The sequence below is a fragment of the Rhodotorula paludigena genome (assembly GCF_050403205.1).
Source record: "Rhodotorula paludigena JCM10292 DNA, Rt_paludigena_JCM10292v1_ctg42, whole genome shotgun sequence".
NCBI classification, from domain to species: domain Eukaryota; kingdom Fungi; phylum Basidiomycota; class Microbotryomycetes; order Sporidiobolales; family Sporidiobolaceae; genus Rhodotorula; species Rhodotorula paludigena.
In genome coordinates this window covers 20,271-35,769 of record NW_027481416.1, presented here as the reverse complement: position 1 = coordinate 35,769, position 15,499 = coordinate 20,271, and the positions used below count along the sequence as shown (strand labels likewise).

Sequence of the window (15,499 nt, the reverse complement as noted above, 5' to 3'; positions counted from 1 at the left end):
CCTTTCTGGCCTTCTCAGTGCTGGGTCACGCGAGGTCCCACAAGTCACCCTTCGGGTAGAAGACCGCGTGCACCAAACGAGCGAAGTACGGGCGCGACATTGCTCGCAGACAAGCTGTCGAGGCAGGAGGCATCCGTTTGTCCGTCCGCGGATCCTCCGTCCTTGTGCCGTCCCGTCCGCTCGGCTTAGACTGCGTGTGCTCAAGTTCTGCTTGACTGCCTTGGCTATACTGCTAGCTGCAGTGCAGATCACTGTACAGTGCTGGCGATGGCTCGCACCATTGTAGCGACGGCTCCGCCCTTCACGGTCGCGAATGTCCGACACCGCCACTTCTGCTTCTACATCCCAAACCGCTACATGGTCATGTGTCTCGCCATCCTCGGCGCGGCGGGCTACGCGCTGAGGGGAATCGAGTCCACGATCCGCCTCTTCTCGGAAGCGACCGTCAATGGATGGCAGATTTGGGTCAATGTCGCCTCGATCGTGCTCTGGTTCTCCCTCGTCGTCATCTGCATGTTTGGTGCATTGTTCACGCTCTCACCTTCGACGCCGAGTGACATGCTGACAAGGGTGTTACGCAGGTTTCGCCGGAGCGATGTCGCAAAAGTTCCTCTGGGTGGACCGGTTCTACGATCTGCTCTGGGTGCGTTCAAGCTCCACGAGAAACATCCCACAATGCTGATGCGCGAGCTGCCGCGCAGTGGCACCTTTGGGGAAATGTGATTTTGGGCGTGTGGCTACTCGTCGTCCTCGCCACGCCGCACAGCAAAGCCACGGGAACGCTCGTCTGGTGCGCAGCCAATGCCCGCTCTCGAAACGGAGGCTGACGACCATCAGGAGTAGCATTAGCTTCGCGCTGAAGAAGCTTGCAGAGGAGAGGCCAGACATCGAGGTCACGCCCGACACGGTCGCCAGCATCGGACAAGCGTGCTACAGCGCGACGCGCATCGGTCTGGTAATCCTTGACGTGGTGCGCCAGAGCTCGACTGCGATTCTGCGCCTAACGAGCGTTGCTGAAAGGCCTGAAGCGCGCAGTGTTGGGCGATCGCAATCCTCGTCCAGCTCGCCCTCGTCTTGGTCGTCGGGCACTATCTGGACGAGCTCGCCGACCGCCAAGCGGCAGCGGCATACGGCGTCGACATTGAGAGCGGCACGCCGCCGTACCGCTTCGTCGACGTGGCTGAAGAACCGGTCACGATGCAGAAGAGCACGAGGCGTCCGTTCGTGAACCAGAGCTAGGGTTGGGCACAGCACGCCTGCATCGGAGCACCAGATCGAACAGAAGATCCGACTGCGCGTGTGAGAGCATGGCGAAGCGCGGAATCCAGCCCAGAGCAGGTTCTAGAGGCCGTGGAGCAGCAGCCGGACGCGAAAGGCGTGGCAGGGTGTCGTGAAGCAGTGTAATCACGGCTGCACAACCTCTCAACAAGAAAGCGCGTGCAAGGCTCGAGGTTGACCCTGGTTCCCCTCATCAGTTCGCTCCAGGTTCGACCAAGCGATGTCAGCGGCACCGAGCTCGACGGCTAGCCGGCGCTCCAAGCCCCCGCTGTACGAGCCAGTAGCGCCGCGCGCACTCCGCTGGTACCAGCTCGACCGCGCAGAGCGAGATGTGCTCGTCGTCTCGCTCGTCGCCAAACTCCTCCTCTTCCCGGCCTAGTACGCGCGCTTCTTGACCAGGCGACGGCTGGGTAACGCGGCTGACAGCTTATACGCGCAGCCGATCGACCGACTTCGAGGTCCACAGGAACTGGTGCGTCCGCATCTCGCGTCAAAGCATCGGGACTGACCCGAGTGGGGGACTTGCAGGCTCGCAATCACGCATTCTCTGCCGCTGACGCAGTGGTACCACGACGTGTGCTCCGGCACTCTCGTCTGTAGTGAGCGCAACTCACCACCGACTCCCACAGGCCACCTCGGAGTGGACCCTGGACTACCCGCCCTTCTTCGCCTACTTCGAACGCCTCCTCTCTGCCTTCGCCTACGTCGTCGACCCTGCCATTGTCAAGCTCGACAACCTGGGGTATGCGGCAGGGACTGCCGTCGCTTTTCAGCGCTCCACCGCGATCGCCTCCGAGCTGGTTCTCGTACTCGCGCTCTTCCGGTGCGTCGACGATGCTTTCCTTTTCACGCGCGGCAAGCGAAAGCTGAGCTACTAGATATGTGCAGCTGGGCCCGCACGTCACACAGGCCAGACCGCTCGACCGCCTTCGTCGTTGCTACTTCGGTGGTTCTGCATCCCGGACTGCTCATCGTCGACCACATCCACTTCCAGTACAACGGCTTCCTCCTCGGGATCCTGCTGTGGAGTCTTATTGCAGCTCGGGATGTGCGTTCGGAAAGGCACATTGTGATAAAGCGCAGCTCATGTTGCTTGCGCAGAACCACCTGTACGCCTGCGCCGCACTTTTCGCCACGTTGCTCAACTTCAAGCACATCTTCGTCTACCTGGCCCTTCCCTACTTTGTCTTCCTCTTGCGCCAACATTGCTATCCGCCCGGCGGCAGTGCGTACTTTTTCTGGGTTGCCGCTTGCCTTCGCTTATGCCGTCCACGCCTGTCACAGAGTTCCAGGTCGATCGAGTCGTCGAGCTCGGCCTCGTCGTCGGCACCGTATGCGCCGCTTCCTTTGGCCCTTTCCTCCTGGCCGGTGGACCAAGTCAGATCCGCCAAATTCTCTCGCGCCTGTTCCCTTTCCAGCGCGGACTCAACCATGCTTACTGGGCTGCGAACGTCTGGGCGCTGGTCAGTGCAGTTGACCGGGTTCTCGTCAAGTGTGCGTTCACCATCGTTGCCGCACGATTGGAAGTCGAGGCTGACTCGCGAGACCTCGTCCGGCAGATCTCGTCGCACGCGGCTGGCCCATCGCGACAGAGGCGCTCACCTCGTCTTCTCGCGGCTTGATCGGCGCCACGACCTTCGGCGTCCTGCCCAATGTTACCCCACGCCACTGCTTTGCCATCACGTTCGGCACAACGGCCATCTTCCTCGTCAAGCTCTGGTCCGACCCGTCGTACAAGCGCTTCCTGGACTCGGTCGTTCTGGCGGCAATGACGAGCTTCCTCTTTGGCTGGCATGTGCACGAGAAGGCTGTGCTGCTTTTCTTGATCCCGCTCAGGTGCGTGCATCTTCTCGAAATCCTGGTCGCTCGTACTCGTCTGAGCGCTGCCTGCCTACAGCCTCACTGCAAGCGACGATGACAACCACTTCCGGGCTTTCGTAATCGCAACGACCGCCGGCGTATTCGGTCTCTTCCCCCTTCTCATCAAGCCAGCTGGTACATGCTTTCGCTGGTTCGTATAGGCTGATAGCGCTCACACATGGGCCGCGCAGAAACACCCATCAAGCTCATCTTCTCGCTCGCATGGGCGGTCGTCGTCCTCCCCCAACTACGCCGCGTCGTGTATCGGCCGCTGCCGAACCTCTTCTCCGTCCTGGTAGACAAGGCAGAGGCGCTTTACCTCTTTGGCTTTGTTGCGGTTCAGATCTGTGAGTCGCATTTCTTCATCGTCACGCAACTGCAAGATGCGCCCCTCACACCGCCTGTCGCAGACATTTCCTTCCTCCACTCGTTGCTCTTCCCCTCGGCTCCGCCCGCTTCGGCGCTCCCGGCCCTCCCAGCCTGCTCGCCCGCCTCACTCCTCAATGGCTCGTGCATCGAGCCCGCCGCCGTCGCACAAGCCATGACGGTCAGCGAGACGAGCATGGAGTTCCTCCCGCTGCTCCTCACGAGCGTCTACTGCGCAGTCGGGATCGTGTGGAGCTGGCTGCGCCTCAGCTGGGGTTTTTTGACGAGCTAGGTAGACAAGCTCGCGAGACGAAAATATGACTTGCAGTGCCTTTCTTCTCGATCTGTTGCGCAGAGACGAGGAGAAGCAAAGGGGCCTTGCAACGACAACACGAAGACCTCGCACCGCACAACATGTCACCAAAGTGTACCAACCGAGCCTCACGCACGCGAGACTAGACGATCCGCTGCCTCCCGAACTGCCTCGCAAGCCTCTCCTCCTCCTCGTCCGAATCTTCGTCCGCCTCCTCCTCGGCCTTTTCCTCGTCCGCCTCCTCGTGGTCGCTCTCGGCCATCTCGTCGTCGCCGCCCGTGTCCCCGAGCGCAACGAGGCGGTCGTTGATGAAGACGGCGCGCTCGATGCGCTGCGAGCGCAGCTCGACGACCTCGGGCGTCGAGTTGTCGAGGTTTTCCAGGTCGCAGTAGGTCGCTTCGAGCTGTGAGAGAACGGACCATCAGCAGGTGGCACGATGAAAGAGGGATGACGGACGCACGCGACGCAGAAGGCGCAGCTCGAGGCGCTTTCGCCGCGACGATCTCGGCGAGCGGAGGATCGAGGCGTAGGCGTTCTCGAAGAGGGCGGCAGCTGTAAGAGGAGGCGAGTCAGCAAATCCGAATCGAGCGAGCTTGCCAATGCGGTTGACGCGCAGCCGCAGATCGCGGCGAGGCCAAGCTCACCTCGGATCAGCACCTGGCGCGTCTCCCGCACGAGGTCGTTCTCAGGAACCTCCGTCTTCTGCCCGTCCTGCTCCTGGTCCTCGTCCTCTGCTCCGAAAGTATCAGAGCTGTCATCTCGCCTCCTCCGCTCCTCCTGGAAGCCCTCGCTCCTGCCGAGATACAGCGCGCCGACGGCGTCGAGCATGACGCGCCCGAGCCAGAGGAGGACGTTGCCCTGCGTGCGCTCGAACGGCGCGATGCGGCGCAGCGTCTTTTCGACGACGCGCTTGACCTCGCGGCGCTCGGCGGGGCTGATCTTCGAGTTCTGCAGCACCTGCGCGTGCGCGCTCGCCGCGTCGACAAGCTTGTTCGCCGACATGGACGCCGCGACGAAGCGCACGTCGGCGACGTGCGTTGCCCATGCGAGGCGGCGGGACCAGTGCGTGGGCTGGCGGGAGAAGGGGAGGAGGGACGAGAGGTCGCGGATCAGGCGCGCGTTGCCCATGACCGTGTTGGCGGAGGCCGACGTCGCTTCTTCGGGCGGCGTGAGGGGATCGATGGGAGTGAAGAGGGCTGTGTGCAGCATCACGATCAGAGCCGGAAGAAAGACAGGTTGATGCGGAGCAGCGCACCCTGAACGTTTCGTCTGCACGCTAGGTCGAGGAGGCTCGCGAGCCTGTCCTCTTGCACAACTGCATGCCCGTCCCCCTGCGCCATGACGCTCGAGAATGCGAGGGTCGTCTGCGCCCTCGCCCACTCTGCCAGCATCTCGGCAACCCATGCCGAGACGGGCGGGAGGTCGACTGCGCCGCCCTGCCGCTTGGGGTCCTGCGGGCGCGTCACGCTCGGGACGGCCTCGATCTCCGGCGGCTGTGGGAGAGCGAGGAGGTCGGCTGCACGCTGGAAGTGCGCAAGCGAGTCTTCGAGTCGGGCGGGCAGGTCCGCGGGCGAGGTGCCGTCGAACTCTCCGATGCGCGAGAGGGCGAACGCGAGGCAGTATTCGCCGCGGGCGTCGTCCTCTGCGCTGACCTTGCCCGAGCTCTTGCACTTTGCCTGCCAGCCCTCTGCGGCGTGCACGACGGCGACGAGGCTGTCGCGGGCCTGGGCGGCGTTGGGGCCCGCGGTGCCGTCTGCGAGTTCGCGGCGGAGGGCGGGGGCGTGGAGGGCGGCGTCTGCCTGCGTCCTGAGCTGCACGAGCTCGCGCAGGGGCGCGGGGAGGTGCTGCGCCGACGAGAGTGCCGATGCTCCGCTTGCGGTCCCGATAGAGAGCGGGATGGTCGAAGCCTCGTTCCGGCCGCGCATGGCTAGCAGTGCACTCGCGGCAGAGTCCTGGTGGATTCCAGCAGAGCACCCGCCTCGACTGCCGAGGGAGCGGGGAGCGGGAGAGCAAGAGATCGCCGGGTTGTCCTCGAGGAAGACACTCGGGGTCGGAGAGAAATGCCCGGGACAAGCAGGGCGAGGTCTGCTCCGCCGTCTCGCCCGCCCACGGCGCTCACGGCGGCCACCATGCCCGCTGCAGACGACGCCGGCTCGTGGGTCCTCGCCATCCTCGTCGGCCGCTCGTCGCGCGAGGTCGGCGTCGCTGCGCTCGAGACAGAGTCCGGCAAGGTCACGCTGACGCAGGCGAGCTGACTGAATCCGCTCTGGCGTGCACGAGCGATGTAGACTGACGACTCTGCTCAGTTTGTCGACTCGAGCACCTTTGTCAAGACGATACACCTCGCGAGGAACAAGCCGCCCAATGCCATCCTCGTCTCGCAGTCTGCCCTGTCGAAGCCGCCGACGGGCAACGCACACGACGACGAGGGCGTCTCGGGTGCCGCTAGCTCGGAGGCCGCCATGCTCGTCCGCGGGCTCGAGGCAGAGTTTCCCACGACCCCCGTCGTGGGCGTGCTTCGCAAGTACTGGAACGAGCAGGTGTGTCGTCCGCGCGCGTCTACGTCTAAAGCAGTACCGACTCTCGCTCCTTGCAGGCCGGTTCGCACTGCTTTTCGCTCATGCTTCTTGCTGGCCTCCTCACTCTCGCTCGAGTCGCAGGCTATGAATTCCTCTCACAGCTCACCGTGCATGATGACGAGCGCGTCGCCACACTCACGACCTGCAGGAACAAGTGGTACGCCCTCAGCGCCAGCTCGGCCCTTTTCAAGTGGCTCGAGACAGCCCAGTCGCTCGTCTTCCCGCCCAAGTCGCTCCGCATCCGCTACACGCCCGTCGAGGGCACATGCTTGATTGATTCAGAGTCTGCCAAGAACCTCGAGCTGGTCGCGAACGTGCGGCTTTCTGGGACGCTCACAGGCGCAAAGGATCAGACTGACGCGCTTGGCTCCAAGCAGCTGCTCAACAAGAACTCGAAGCAGCACTTGCTCGGCATGCTCAACAAGTGCTTCACGCCCATGGGCACGCGGCACGTACGCCGGAATTTGCTTTGTGTTCGCGTCTCCTGGTTGAGAAGGCTCGCAGGCCTCTTGACTCTCATCTCCCTTGCGCCATGCTTTCCAGCTACGCTCCAACATCCTCAGCCCGCTAACAAGTGCTGAAGTGATCGATGCGCGCCTCGATGCGGTCAGCCCGCCATGACAAGACTCCAGCCCAGAGCCCTTACTTTACCACGCGCAGGTCGAAGAACTCGTCAACTCGGAGGAACGAGCGAGGGCGGTCCGCAAAGCACTCGAGCCGTATATCTCGTCCTGCTGCGCCGCTGAATGAAGCTAACACCGCAAGCCTGTCAGGCTCAAGTCCGTCGACCTCGACAAGATCATCGCGCGTCTCCTCTCTCCCACCCGCCCTTCTCCCTCGAGCAGCTCAACGACCACACGCACCACGCTCTTCCCGCGCGTCACTTCGTCGCAAGATCCGTCGATACGCATCTCGCAGAACCTCGCCTACCTCCTCTCGCTGCGCACCTTCCTGTCGACCCTCGCTTCAATGCGCTCGAGCGTAGAGCACGCCGATGCGCTCCTCCTCCGGCAGGTCGAGCGTGTCCTCGAAGATCCGGCGCTCGACCGCATCGCGCAGGTCATGGAGTGCAACGTCAACCGCGACGTGTGGGCCGGCGCAGACGCCAAGAAGGGGCGGAAGGGCAGCGCCGGGGCGGGCGGGATGGTCAGCCGCCATGCACGCTTGTTCGCTATCAAGGCCGAGCGCAAGCTCCTGTGCGCCTCGACTATGTTCGCTGCCTCTCCTACGGGTACGGCACCTTGACCTTCTCAATCCCGCGCACAGCCTCGACGTCGCGCGCGAGACGTACCGCGAGAACCTGTCGGACGTGCACGACCTCGGCGACGCACTGCGCGAGCGCTTCTCGCTCGAGTCGTTCGACGCGCATCAGCTCGCGGGCGCGAGCGGCGGCGGCGCGTTCGTCTTCTCGACGACGAAGGACGAGTGGGAGGAGAAGAGGGCGGAGATGGCGAGAGAGGTCACCAACGTCGTGCGTGGGATGACCTCAGACGGAGACGACGTCACCAGCTGACGGGATGCGAATTGTGCAGGTGCCGAAGGGCAAGAAGGTCGAGTTCTCGACGCTTGAGCTCAAGAAGCGCAACGCCCGCCTGCTCGAATCGACTCAGGAGATCCTCGTCATGTCGTGCGTCGGATTATTCCTCCCTGCTGAAGCAGGCGTGAACTCGTTGCATACTTCGCAGCGAGGAGGTCCTCGAGGGAATGTTCGACGAGATCCGCGCCGACATCAGCTGTCTTTACAAGTGCGCCGAGGCGATCGCACTGCTCGACATGCTATCGGCGTGGGTCTTTCCAACTTTGCTTGCCCAGCATCAAGTATTGACGTTCGCATGAGCAGCTTTGCGGACGTTTCGAGCAAGCACGACTGTGGTGCGCTGCACAACTGCCCATGCGCTTGATCTCGGCTGAGACGGAGTCTCCTGCAGTGCGTCCCGAATGGACCGATACGCTCGCGATCAAGTCGGGCCGGCACCCGCTCCACGAGCAGTTTCGCATGTCGGACGGCGCCTTCGTTCCCAAGTGCGCCTACTTCCTGCATTGTGCTTCTGAAGCTTACTCGAACGCTGATGTTGGTGATCAGCGACACGTACGCGAGCGACTCGGCGTCGTTCCAGCTGATCTTTGGGCCCAACATGTCGGGCAAGTCGACGCTTCTCAGGCAGATCGCCCTGCTGCATATCATGGCGCAGGTAAGGCGTCAGCGAATGGACGAGTTCTCATCCATTGACTGCGAAAGTGTACTCACGCTGGATCCCGCAGATCGGCTGCTTCGTTCCCGCCCACTACGCCTCCTTCCGCCCCGTTTCTGCACTCCTCACGCGCCTCTCGAACGACGACTATCTCGAGGCCAATCTTTCGACGTTCGCGAGCGAGATGACGACGATGAGCATGATTCTCAGCGCGCTCGGCGCGCACGAGGCGAGGAACTGCCTCGTGCTCGTTGACGAGTTAGGGAGGGGAACGAGCCCCGTCGAGGGCGTCGGGATCGCTCACGCCGTGGCTGAGGAGATCATTAAGAGCAAGGTGGGCTCGGCCGCGACTGGCGCAATTTCCGGACACGGGACTGACCGCTGTCCTGCTTCACCTGCGCTCTCGCCCAGGCTTTCTGCTTCTTCGCCACGCACTTCAAGGTTTGTGCAACTATATCAGCTGACATGTAATGTGTCCCCCACTCACGTTGCCTGGTGATACAGGGGCTCGCCCTAACGCTGCCGAGTCGCTACCCGAACGTCGTGTCGCTTCACCTTGAGACGGAGGTGAGACGGAGACAAGCTTCTGCGCATTGCACACAGCTTTGATGAGCTCGCGTTGTCTGAATGTGCTAAGCTTGTTCATTCTGAACACACAGCTGGATGAGAGCCAGCCCGACTTCAGCCTCACGTTCCGCCACCGACTCCGCGACGGCGCGACTCCGCTCACTCACTACGGTGCGCTCTTTTGCTTGGCTTTCCGCTCGTTCAAGTGTCCAAAGGAGGACTGACGAATGGCGGACGCGCAGGTCTCGAGCTCGCAAAGGTCGCCAAGCTCCCGCCAGCACTCTTGCGCACGGCGCAAGTCGCGTCGCTCACGCTCGAGTCGCTGGCCGAAGACGGCCGGCAGCGCAGCGCGCAGAGCAAGCTTGCGCGGCGGAGGAGAGCGCTGCTCGAGGTGCGTGCCCGAGTTCACGTTGACTGCGTTTCCCTCCGGTCTTTGAACGGCAACGATGGAGCTCGAACTTGCGTTCAAACAGCTCAAGACGTCGCTCAAGGACCTCGCTCAGAGTCGAGTCACGGACGCGACTGTGCTGCAGGGCATGCTCAAGCAGTTGCAGGACGACACGATGCAGATGCTCGCCGAGACGATGGACGCCGTTGCTGCGCCGTCGAAGACGGGCGGTGTCAAGCGCGCGAGGGAGGAGTCGCTTGAGCCGCCTGTCGAGGAGAACGCGTCGGTTGACGAAGAGGTGGAGCGCAGGTCGCTTGACGATATGCAGCAGGATGCAGGAGGGGACGGCACGGAAGAGGAGGACGAGGTGATGCTCGCTTTCGACTGAGTCGTGACTCGGGGGACGCGTCTGAAATGTGCTTGTTGCTGCTTTGGCGGACCCTTTGTACATCGAGGAAGCTGCTGCCCTCGAGAGTGCGAACACTCGCATTTCGCGACGACGCGTCGGCGACGCGACTTTGGCGACAACACGGGCGACCGCCGCGTCTCGGCCTCGCATTCGTCGCTTCGCGCCATCCGCTTGCAGGAGGCAGCTTGAGAGCGCAGAAGACGCGCCTGACAGCCCCAAGCACAGGCCAGCCCGCCTCATTTGCGCCGTCCGCATCCCCGCCTCTGCCTTCGTCTCGCACCGACCTCGACCGCTTGCCTCGCCGCCTTGCGAGCGCAGCACACGCGTACAGGGATGGCTTCGATGGAGGTCGAAGCAGGCGACACGCAGTCACCTGACCTTGCGCCGACTTCGCTTGCCGCGAGCGAGTCTTCCTCGCCCACCCTTCCTCCGGCGCGTCCCACCGTCGACACGGCCGCTGCAGCCTCTCGGGTCAAGGTGACGCGCACGTATGGTCGCAAGAAGCCAGAGGCGGACGAGGTGGCCGCTGGGCCCGCGTTGGACCGCCACGCGACCATAGTCATTCCCGACTCTGAGCCGGGCGCAGCTCCCGTGCCGCCTTTGCGCGCGAACGCACGCCTGACGCCCGTCTCGGACGACGAAGAGACGGATCGCGCCGTGTCACTCGCGCGCACGTCTTCGCCGACGCGTCGCAACGTCCACTCGACCGATCCGACGAGCGAGGACGACTCGCAAGAGAAGAGTCCCCTTCCCCGCCCGTCGAAGTCGAGCCCTGCGCCCGCCCGTCGCTCTACGAGCGTTGTTGACGAGTCGTCTGAGTGCGAGGGGAGCGACGGTGACGGGGATGATGCGGGTGCTTTCGCTTTCCTGAAGCGCGGTGGCGTGCAGGATCTTCTCGCCGATATCGACCGCGACTTCGATTCTCGCGCCGACGAGGCACCTGTGCAGCCTGCGGCTGGCGCGCTGCCGCTTCCGACCTCGTCCTCTCTCCCGACCTTGACCGACACGGACAAGACCATCTCCCGCCTGCCATCCTCTTCCTCGCAACGCTCTCCCTCGACCACCGCTGCGCGCCGCCGTGCCATCCCTTCGTCCTCTCCTGCGCGCAGCACCGCCAGCGGTGGTGTTCTCGACGAGATCGAGAACCTCTTGGGCGACGACGACTTGCCCGAAAGCGAGGAGCTGGTCCGCCCGTCTTCAGCCTTTCCTCGTGCCCGGAAGTCGCGCGCCATCGCCGACTCGGACGAGGACGAAGACTCGGGACCCGCGCAGCCCGGCGCCCAGCACTCACACGCTGGGCCCGCCCACTCGGAGCTGACGGCGCGGGAGAAGGTTGCCCTTCTTGCGGCGCAGAAGCGCGAGAAGGCCGACGCAGCCGCACGACGCAAGCGCGAGGAGAAGGCTGCGACGCGGGCTGAGGAAGAGCCGGAGGAGGACGCGATTGAAGAAGATGATGAGGACGCGCTGGATCGTGCGAAGGGCAAGGGCAAGAAGGCCGGAACGTTCAAGACCAAGACGAAGGTCCGTCCAGGCTATCGACTCGTTCTCTCTGCGCCGCGCTGACGTCAAGCACAATACAGTCGCTGAACAAGAAGATTCAGGACGAGATGAACCGGACAACCGCTGCTTATGCTCGCCGTATGTTGCCTCCACTTCCGTTGTGACTGTCTACAGCAGTTTACTCACAAACGTGTACCGCAGAACAAGAAGCGCATCTCGCGCCCGTACAGAAGAAGGGCAAGTCGGTGATGGATGCCCTCAAGGCGCACACCATGTCGGTCCGCTCTTTGCGCACAACTTTGCGTTATCGCTGATGACCCTTCATTTACAGCTCGTCTGCGCCTATGCCTTCAATGGACCGCACTGCTTCGACAATGGGTGCCGAGCCGCTCGTCATCACCTCTTCCGACAGCATCCAGCCCGCATCTTCGCAGCCCCAGCAGACTCCTCGGGCCGCCTTCGGCCTCTCGCTCAAGGCTCTGGGCAAGCAGCGCGAAAGCTCGCCCATCTTCGACATCAACCAAACGCCCGCACCGTACCGGCCGCCGCAACGACCCAGGCCGGCGGGCTACATCGGCAAGAAGGCTGGTCCGGAACCCGCTGCGGCAGACAACGACGATGACGAGGAGCTTGTGTCTCCGGAGGAAATGATGCGGCGGCAGAATGAGAAGCGAGCTGAGGAGGCGCGGCGCCGCGCGCTGCAGGAGCGGAAGGTCGCTGCGGTTCGGGCGGCGCAGCGCGCCGCTGCTGCCGCCGCCGCCGTCGCCGACTCCGACTCGGATCTCGAGATCGAGGACCCAAACGCCAAGAAGCAGCTTCACGCAGCGTCCCGTGCGCTCGGCAAGACCGACACGCTCGCGGTCTTCGCCCAGACGCCCGCTCGCCCGCGCAACGACGCCCGCCGCGTTCTGCAGCGCTTCGCCGGTATCGACGTGGCGCACCCGCCGAGCGACGATGTCGACCCGAGCGAGAGCCAGCTGCAGGCCGCCGGCAAGGAGTTTGGCCGTAACCTCGACCCGAAGTACCACCACGTTCCGACACCGGCCAAGAAAGGTATGGCGTCGTCGTCGACGGCCAAGGCGCGCAAGAAAGCCGGCGCGGCGCCCGAGGCCATCACGCTCGAGTCGCTGGACCACATGCTGCTCGGCCGCGCGAAGCAGCAGAACCACGCTGCGCGGCTGAAGAAGCAGACGCGCCACCGCCAGCAGCAGCTCGCAGCGGCAGCAGCGGGCGGCGTCGACAAGCCTGAGCTCGAGTCCGTCGATGTCAAGGCCATGATGGAGAAGAAGAAGCGCGACCGCGAAACGCAAGAAGACGAGGAGGACGCCGAAGATGGCGACTACCAGGACGATGACGGCGACGAAGAGGAGTACAACTCGGCCGAGGCGGGCGACGAAGGCGACGAGGATCTCTACATGAATGGCAGCGGTTCGGACGTGCCAGTCGGCCGCGCCGAGGCGGAAGACGAGGACGAGGGCGAGGTCGACAGCGAGGGAGAGCTCGTCATGCCTCGTTCCTCGCAGAACTCAGAGCGTCTCGTGCAGAGACAATCGGCCGCTCTCGTCGATGCTGCTGACGAGGAGGACGAGGATGACGAGATGCCGCCGCCCGCCCTGACCCGCCGACCTGCGTCCAAGCTTCGCGCGGCCGATGCGGACGAGGAGGATGAGCAGCGAGACACGGCGGGACTTGCGCCGACCGAGGTTGTCAAGACGCCGGGTCCTGCCGCTCCACCGACTCGGATGGCTCTCGGCGGTCTGTTCGGTGCCGAAGCTGGAAGCGGCGATGGCGGCGGCTTCTCCCAGTTCTTCGACTCGCAGTTCAGCCAGGGCGGGGGTGACGACCAGGTACGCTCCTCCCGTGCCCCAGCAACGCGCGGACGCAACTGATCCACCCTGATCTTGCAGGGAGACGGCTTCGCTCGTCCCGCCGGCAACGAAGACCTTCCCGCAGCAACCATGTTCGCACAACCGCTCATCAGCACTGCCGAGCGTGCTGCAGATGCTGCTCGTCTTGAAGCTCGCGGCGGCTTCAACGACTTCGAGCCAGGCACACCTCGCGAAGCTCCCGCGCCAAGGCAGTACATCAACGACAAGGGGTGCGTCGTGGAGTCTTTTAGTGCTCATCGCTGGTGTCTAATGTGTCGTTCGCGCAGCTTCCTCACTCAGACCCGCCCCGCCAACTTCGCCGACTCCCCTTCCGACTCTCCCGCTTTCGCCTACCGCCAATCCCTCTCCACGCTCGACTCGCAGTCACAAGCGTTCCTCGAGACGCAACTCGCGTCAGCGGAGACGCCGACGCAAGCATCACGCGACCCGACCAGGCTGCGACGAGCACCCGCCCTCACTTCGTTCGACAGCCTACCCGCCCTTGCAGCGACGGAGGTTCAGCCCGACCCGACCGAGGTTGTGTCGTCGCGCTCCGCTGAGACGCCGCTGGACGAGACGCAAGTCGTCGAGGAGACTCTGCAGGACGCGCAGGAGGACGCGCAGGACGAGACGCAGGACGAGACACTGCCTTCAGCAGCACAGTCGACAGCAATGGCGCCCAATGCTTTCGATGCATTGCGTGCAGGCGCGATGCAGCAGGCGCAGCCTGCCCAGCCTGTATCGCGTCGACGCCAGCACAACGCTTTCGTCGACGAGGAGGCGGGTATGGACAGCGAGGAGGAGGGCTACGGCCTCGGCGGCGTGAGTGGCGATGAGGACGAAACGGGTCACGACGCGGAGCTGCAGGAGCTCGTCGACAATGCGCAAGTCGACGAGGAGCTGGAGGCAGAGCAAAATCGCCTCGCTGAGGAGCGGTACCGCGAGGACGAGGAAAAGGCCGAGCAGGAGCGGCTCAAGCAGGCGCAGCGTATCGCCGACGGTAAGGAGCGTCAGAAGCGCAAGGGCTTCGACCTCTCGGACGACGAGTTCGACGACGACTACGTGCGGCACAACGGTCCGCGCGAGAAGAAGGCTCGTGTCGAGTCGCTGACGATTGGCCAGCTTAGTGCGTCGTGCCTCCTCGTTCTCGCCGCCCCCGTCTTCAGAACTGACATGTGCCCGCACCGCAGAGGAGAACGAAGAGACCAAGGCCTTCGGCGACATCCTCGCCGAATCATGCGTCGCGTCGAAGGCCGGCGACTTCTCCTTCCTTGAGACGCAGCACGAATCGTCCGACGAGGAAGACGCAGGCGATGACGAAGACGGAGGTGGTGCCTTCGACGTCTTCGGCCGCGCCGAGTCGCTTGCCCCGCTGCCCAAGCGATCGTACCGCGACGCGCAGCAAATCGCGATCCAGCAGCAGCGCGAGCGGGACGAGGCACACGCTATGGCCAACGGCGTGGCATACGACGAGGAGTCAGGCTATGTGCGCGGTTTCTCGCCCAATCGGCACGTCGGTGGCTCGGGCTCGTCGGTGGCTCCGTTCAAGTGCAACATCGCGGTCGCGAAGTCGACCACAATCGTCCGCACCGTAGATGACTTCGCCGAGCTCGACGTGCGTTGCTCCTTCGCGTCTTTGTGCTGTGCTGCGCTGACTGAGAATGCCGTATCTCTGCAGTCGCAAACGCTCGTCTTCGGCAAGCAGGTCAGCGCGCAGGTCCAGTATCGCGCGGCCGATCGCGGCGAAGAATCTCAGACTGCTGGAGCTACCGCGCTTGGCGGGCGAGGCGGCGCAGTGTGCGTTGTTCGTTCTCGTCAGCTCGGAAGCACCCTGACCTTCTCAATTTGCAGCACGAGCTTTATGGGCTCGAAGAATGCGGCCAAGAAGGCGAGTGGCAGCGCAACGTCGAAGAGTAAGAGCAGCAGCAGTATGGCGCTCGGTCCGAAACCGAGCAAGCTCGGTGGCTTGCGCAAGGGCAAGTTCGACGCATAGATGAGGAGGACGAAGAGGTCATGGGCTTTCCCTGTTTCTTTGCATACTTTGTTCACTTTCGTCTTGCCGTTGTAAGCCATCGCAATGTTTCTGCCTTATTCCAGATGATCGGCTTTGCGAGCGCAGGAAGGAGAGACTAGCCTTGCACACATGCTTCTCACCAGACTAAGCCAAGCAGCGCCCTCT

General features: G+C 63.5%; 4 protein-coding genes across 4 annotated transcripts; 3 read left to right on the top strand and 1 right to left on the bottom strand.

Moving 5' to 3' along the window:
* Positions 1 to 267: 267 nt before the first annotated feature.
* Positions 268 to 3,796, top strand: ALG8 (dolichyl-P-Glc:Glc1Man(9)GlcNAc(2)-PP-dolichol alpha-1,3-glucosyltransferase; the record flags this gene model as incomplete). Its single annotated transcript, XM_076650864.1, has 16 exons — positions 268 to 520; positions 582 to 643; positions 702 to 790; positions 850 to 970; positions 1,036 to 1,220; positions 1,486 to 1,656; positions 1,718 to 1,750; positions 1,807 to 1,852; positions 1,908 to 2,101; positions 2,167 to 2,326; positions 2,380 to 2,503; positions 2,563 to 2,772; positions 2,838 to 3,114; positions 3,176 to 3,273; positions 3,330 to 3,485; positions 3,549 to 3,796. The coding sequence occupies 16 exons, from the start codon at positions 268 to 270 to the stop codon at positions 3,794 to 3,796; spliced, it is 2,427 nt and encodes an 808-aa protein (XP_076503545.1).
* Positions 3,797 to 3,959: 163 nt separating this feature from the next.
* On the bottom strand, positions 3,960 to 5,742 carry JCM10292_000659 (uncharacterized protein; the record flags this gene model as incomplete). The annotated part of the gene is made up of 4 exons (XM_076650863.1): positions 3,960 to 4,220; positions 4,278 to 4,369; positions 4,462 to 5,013; positions 5,073 to 5,742. 4 exons carry the CDS (start codon positions 5,740 to 5,742, stop codon positions 3,960 to 3,962), a joined length of 1,575 nt encoding a protein of 524 aa, XP_076503544.1.
* A 135-nt stretch (positions 5,743 to 5,877) lies between these two features.
* On the top strand, positions 5,878 to 9,931 carry MSH4 (MutS family protein MSH4; the record flags this gene model as incomplete). Its single annotated transcript, XM_076650862.1, has 19 exons — positions 5,878 to 6,063; positions 6,124 to 6,357; positions 6,414 to 6,710; positions 6,774 to 6,848; positions 6,940 to 7,002; positions 7,057 to 7,115; positions 7,170 to 7,592; positions 7,663 to 7,867; positions 7,929 to 8,023; positions 8,082 to 8,180; positions 8,237 to 8,268; positions 8,325 to 8,418; positions 8,480 to 8,588; positions 8,659 to 8,922; positions 9,000 to 9,029; positions 9,093 to 9,155; positions 9,248 to 9,326; positions 9,398 to 9,546; positions 9,629 to 9,931. 19 exons carry the CDS (start codon positions 5,878 to 5,880, stop codon positions 9,929 to 9,931), a joined length of 2,859 nt encoding a protein of 952 aa, XP_076503543.1.
* A 354-nt stretch (positions 9,932 to 10,285) lies between these two features.
* Positions 10,286 to 15,313, top strand: JCM10292_000657 (uncharacterized protein; the record flags this gene model as incomplete). The annotated part of the gene is made up of 9 exons (XM_076650861.1): positions 10,286 to 11,473; positions 11,533 to 11,590; positions 11,654 to 11,726; positions 11,784 to 13,299; positions 13,360 to 13,550; positions 13,608 to 14,446; positions 14,511 to 14,935; positions 14,999 to 15,117; positions 15,172 to 15,313. The coding sequence occupies 9 exons, from the start codon at positions 10,286 to 10,288 to the stop codon at positions 15,311 to 15,313; spliced, it is 4,551 nt and encodes a 1,516-aa protein (XP_076503542.1).
* Between the last annotated feature and the right edge of the window lie 186 nt (positions 15,314 to 15,499).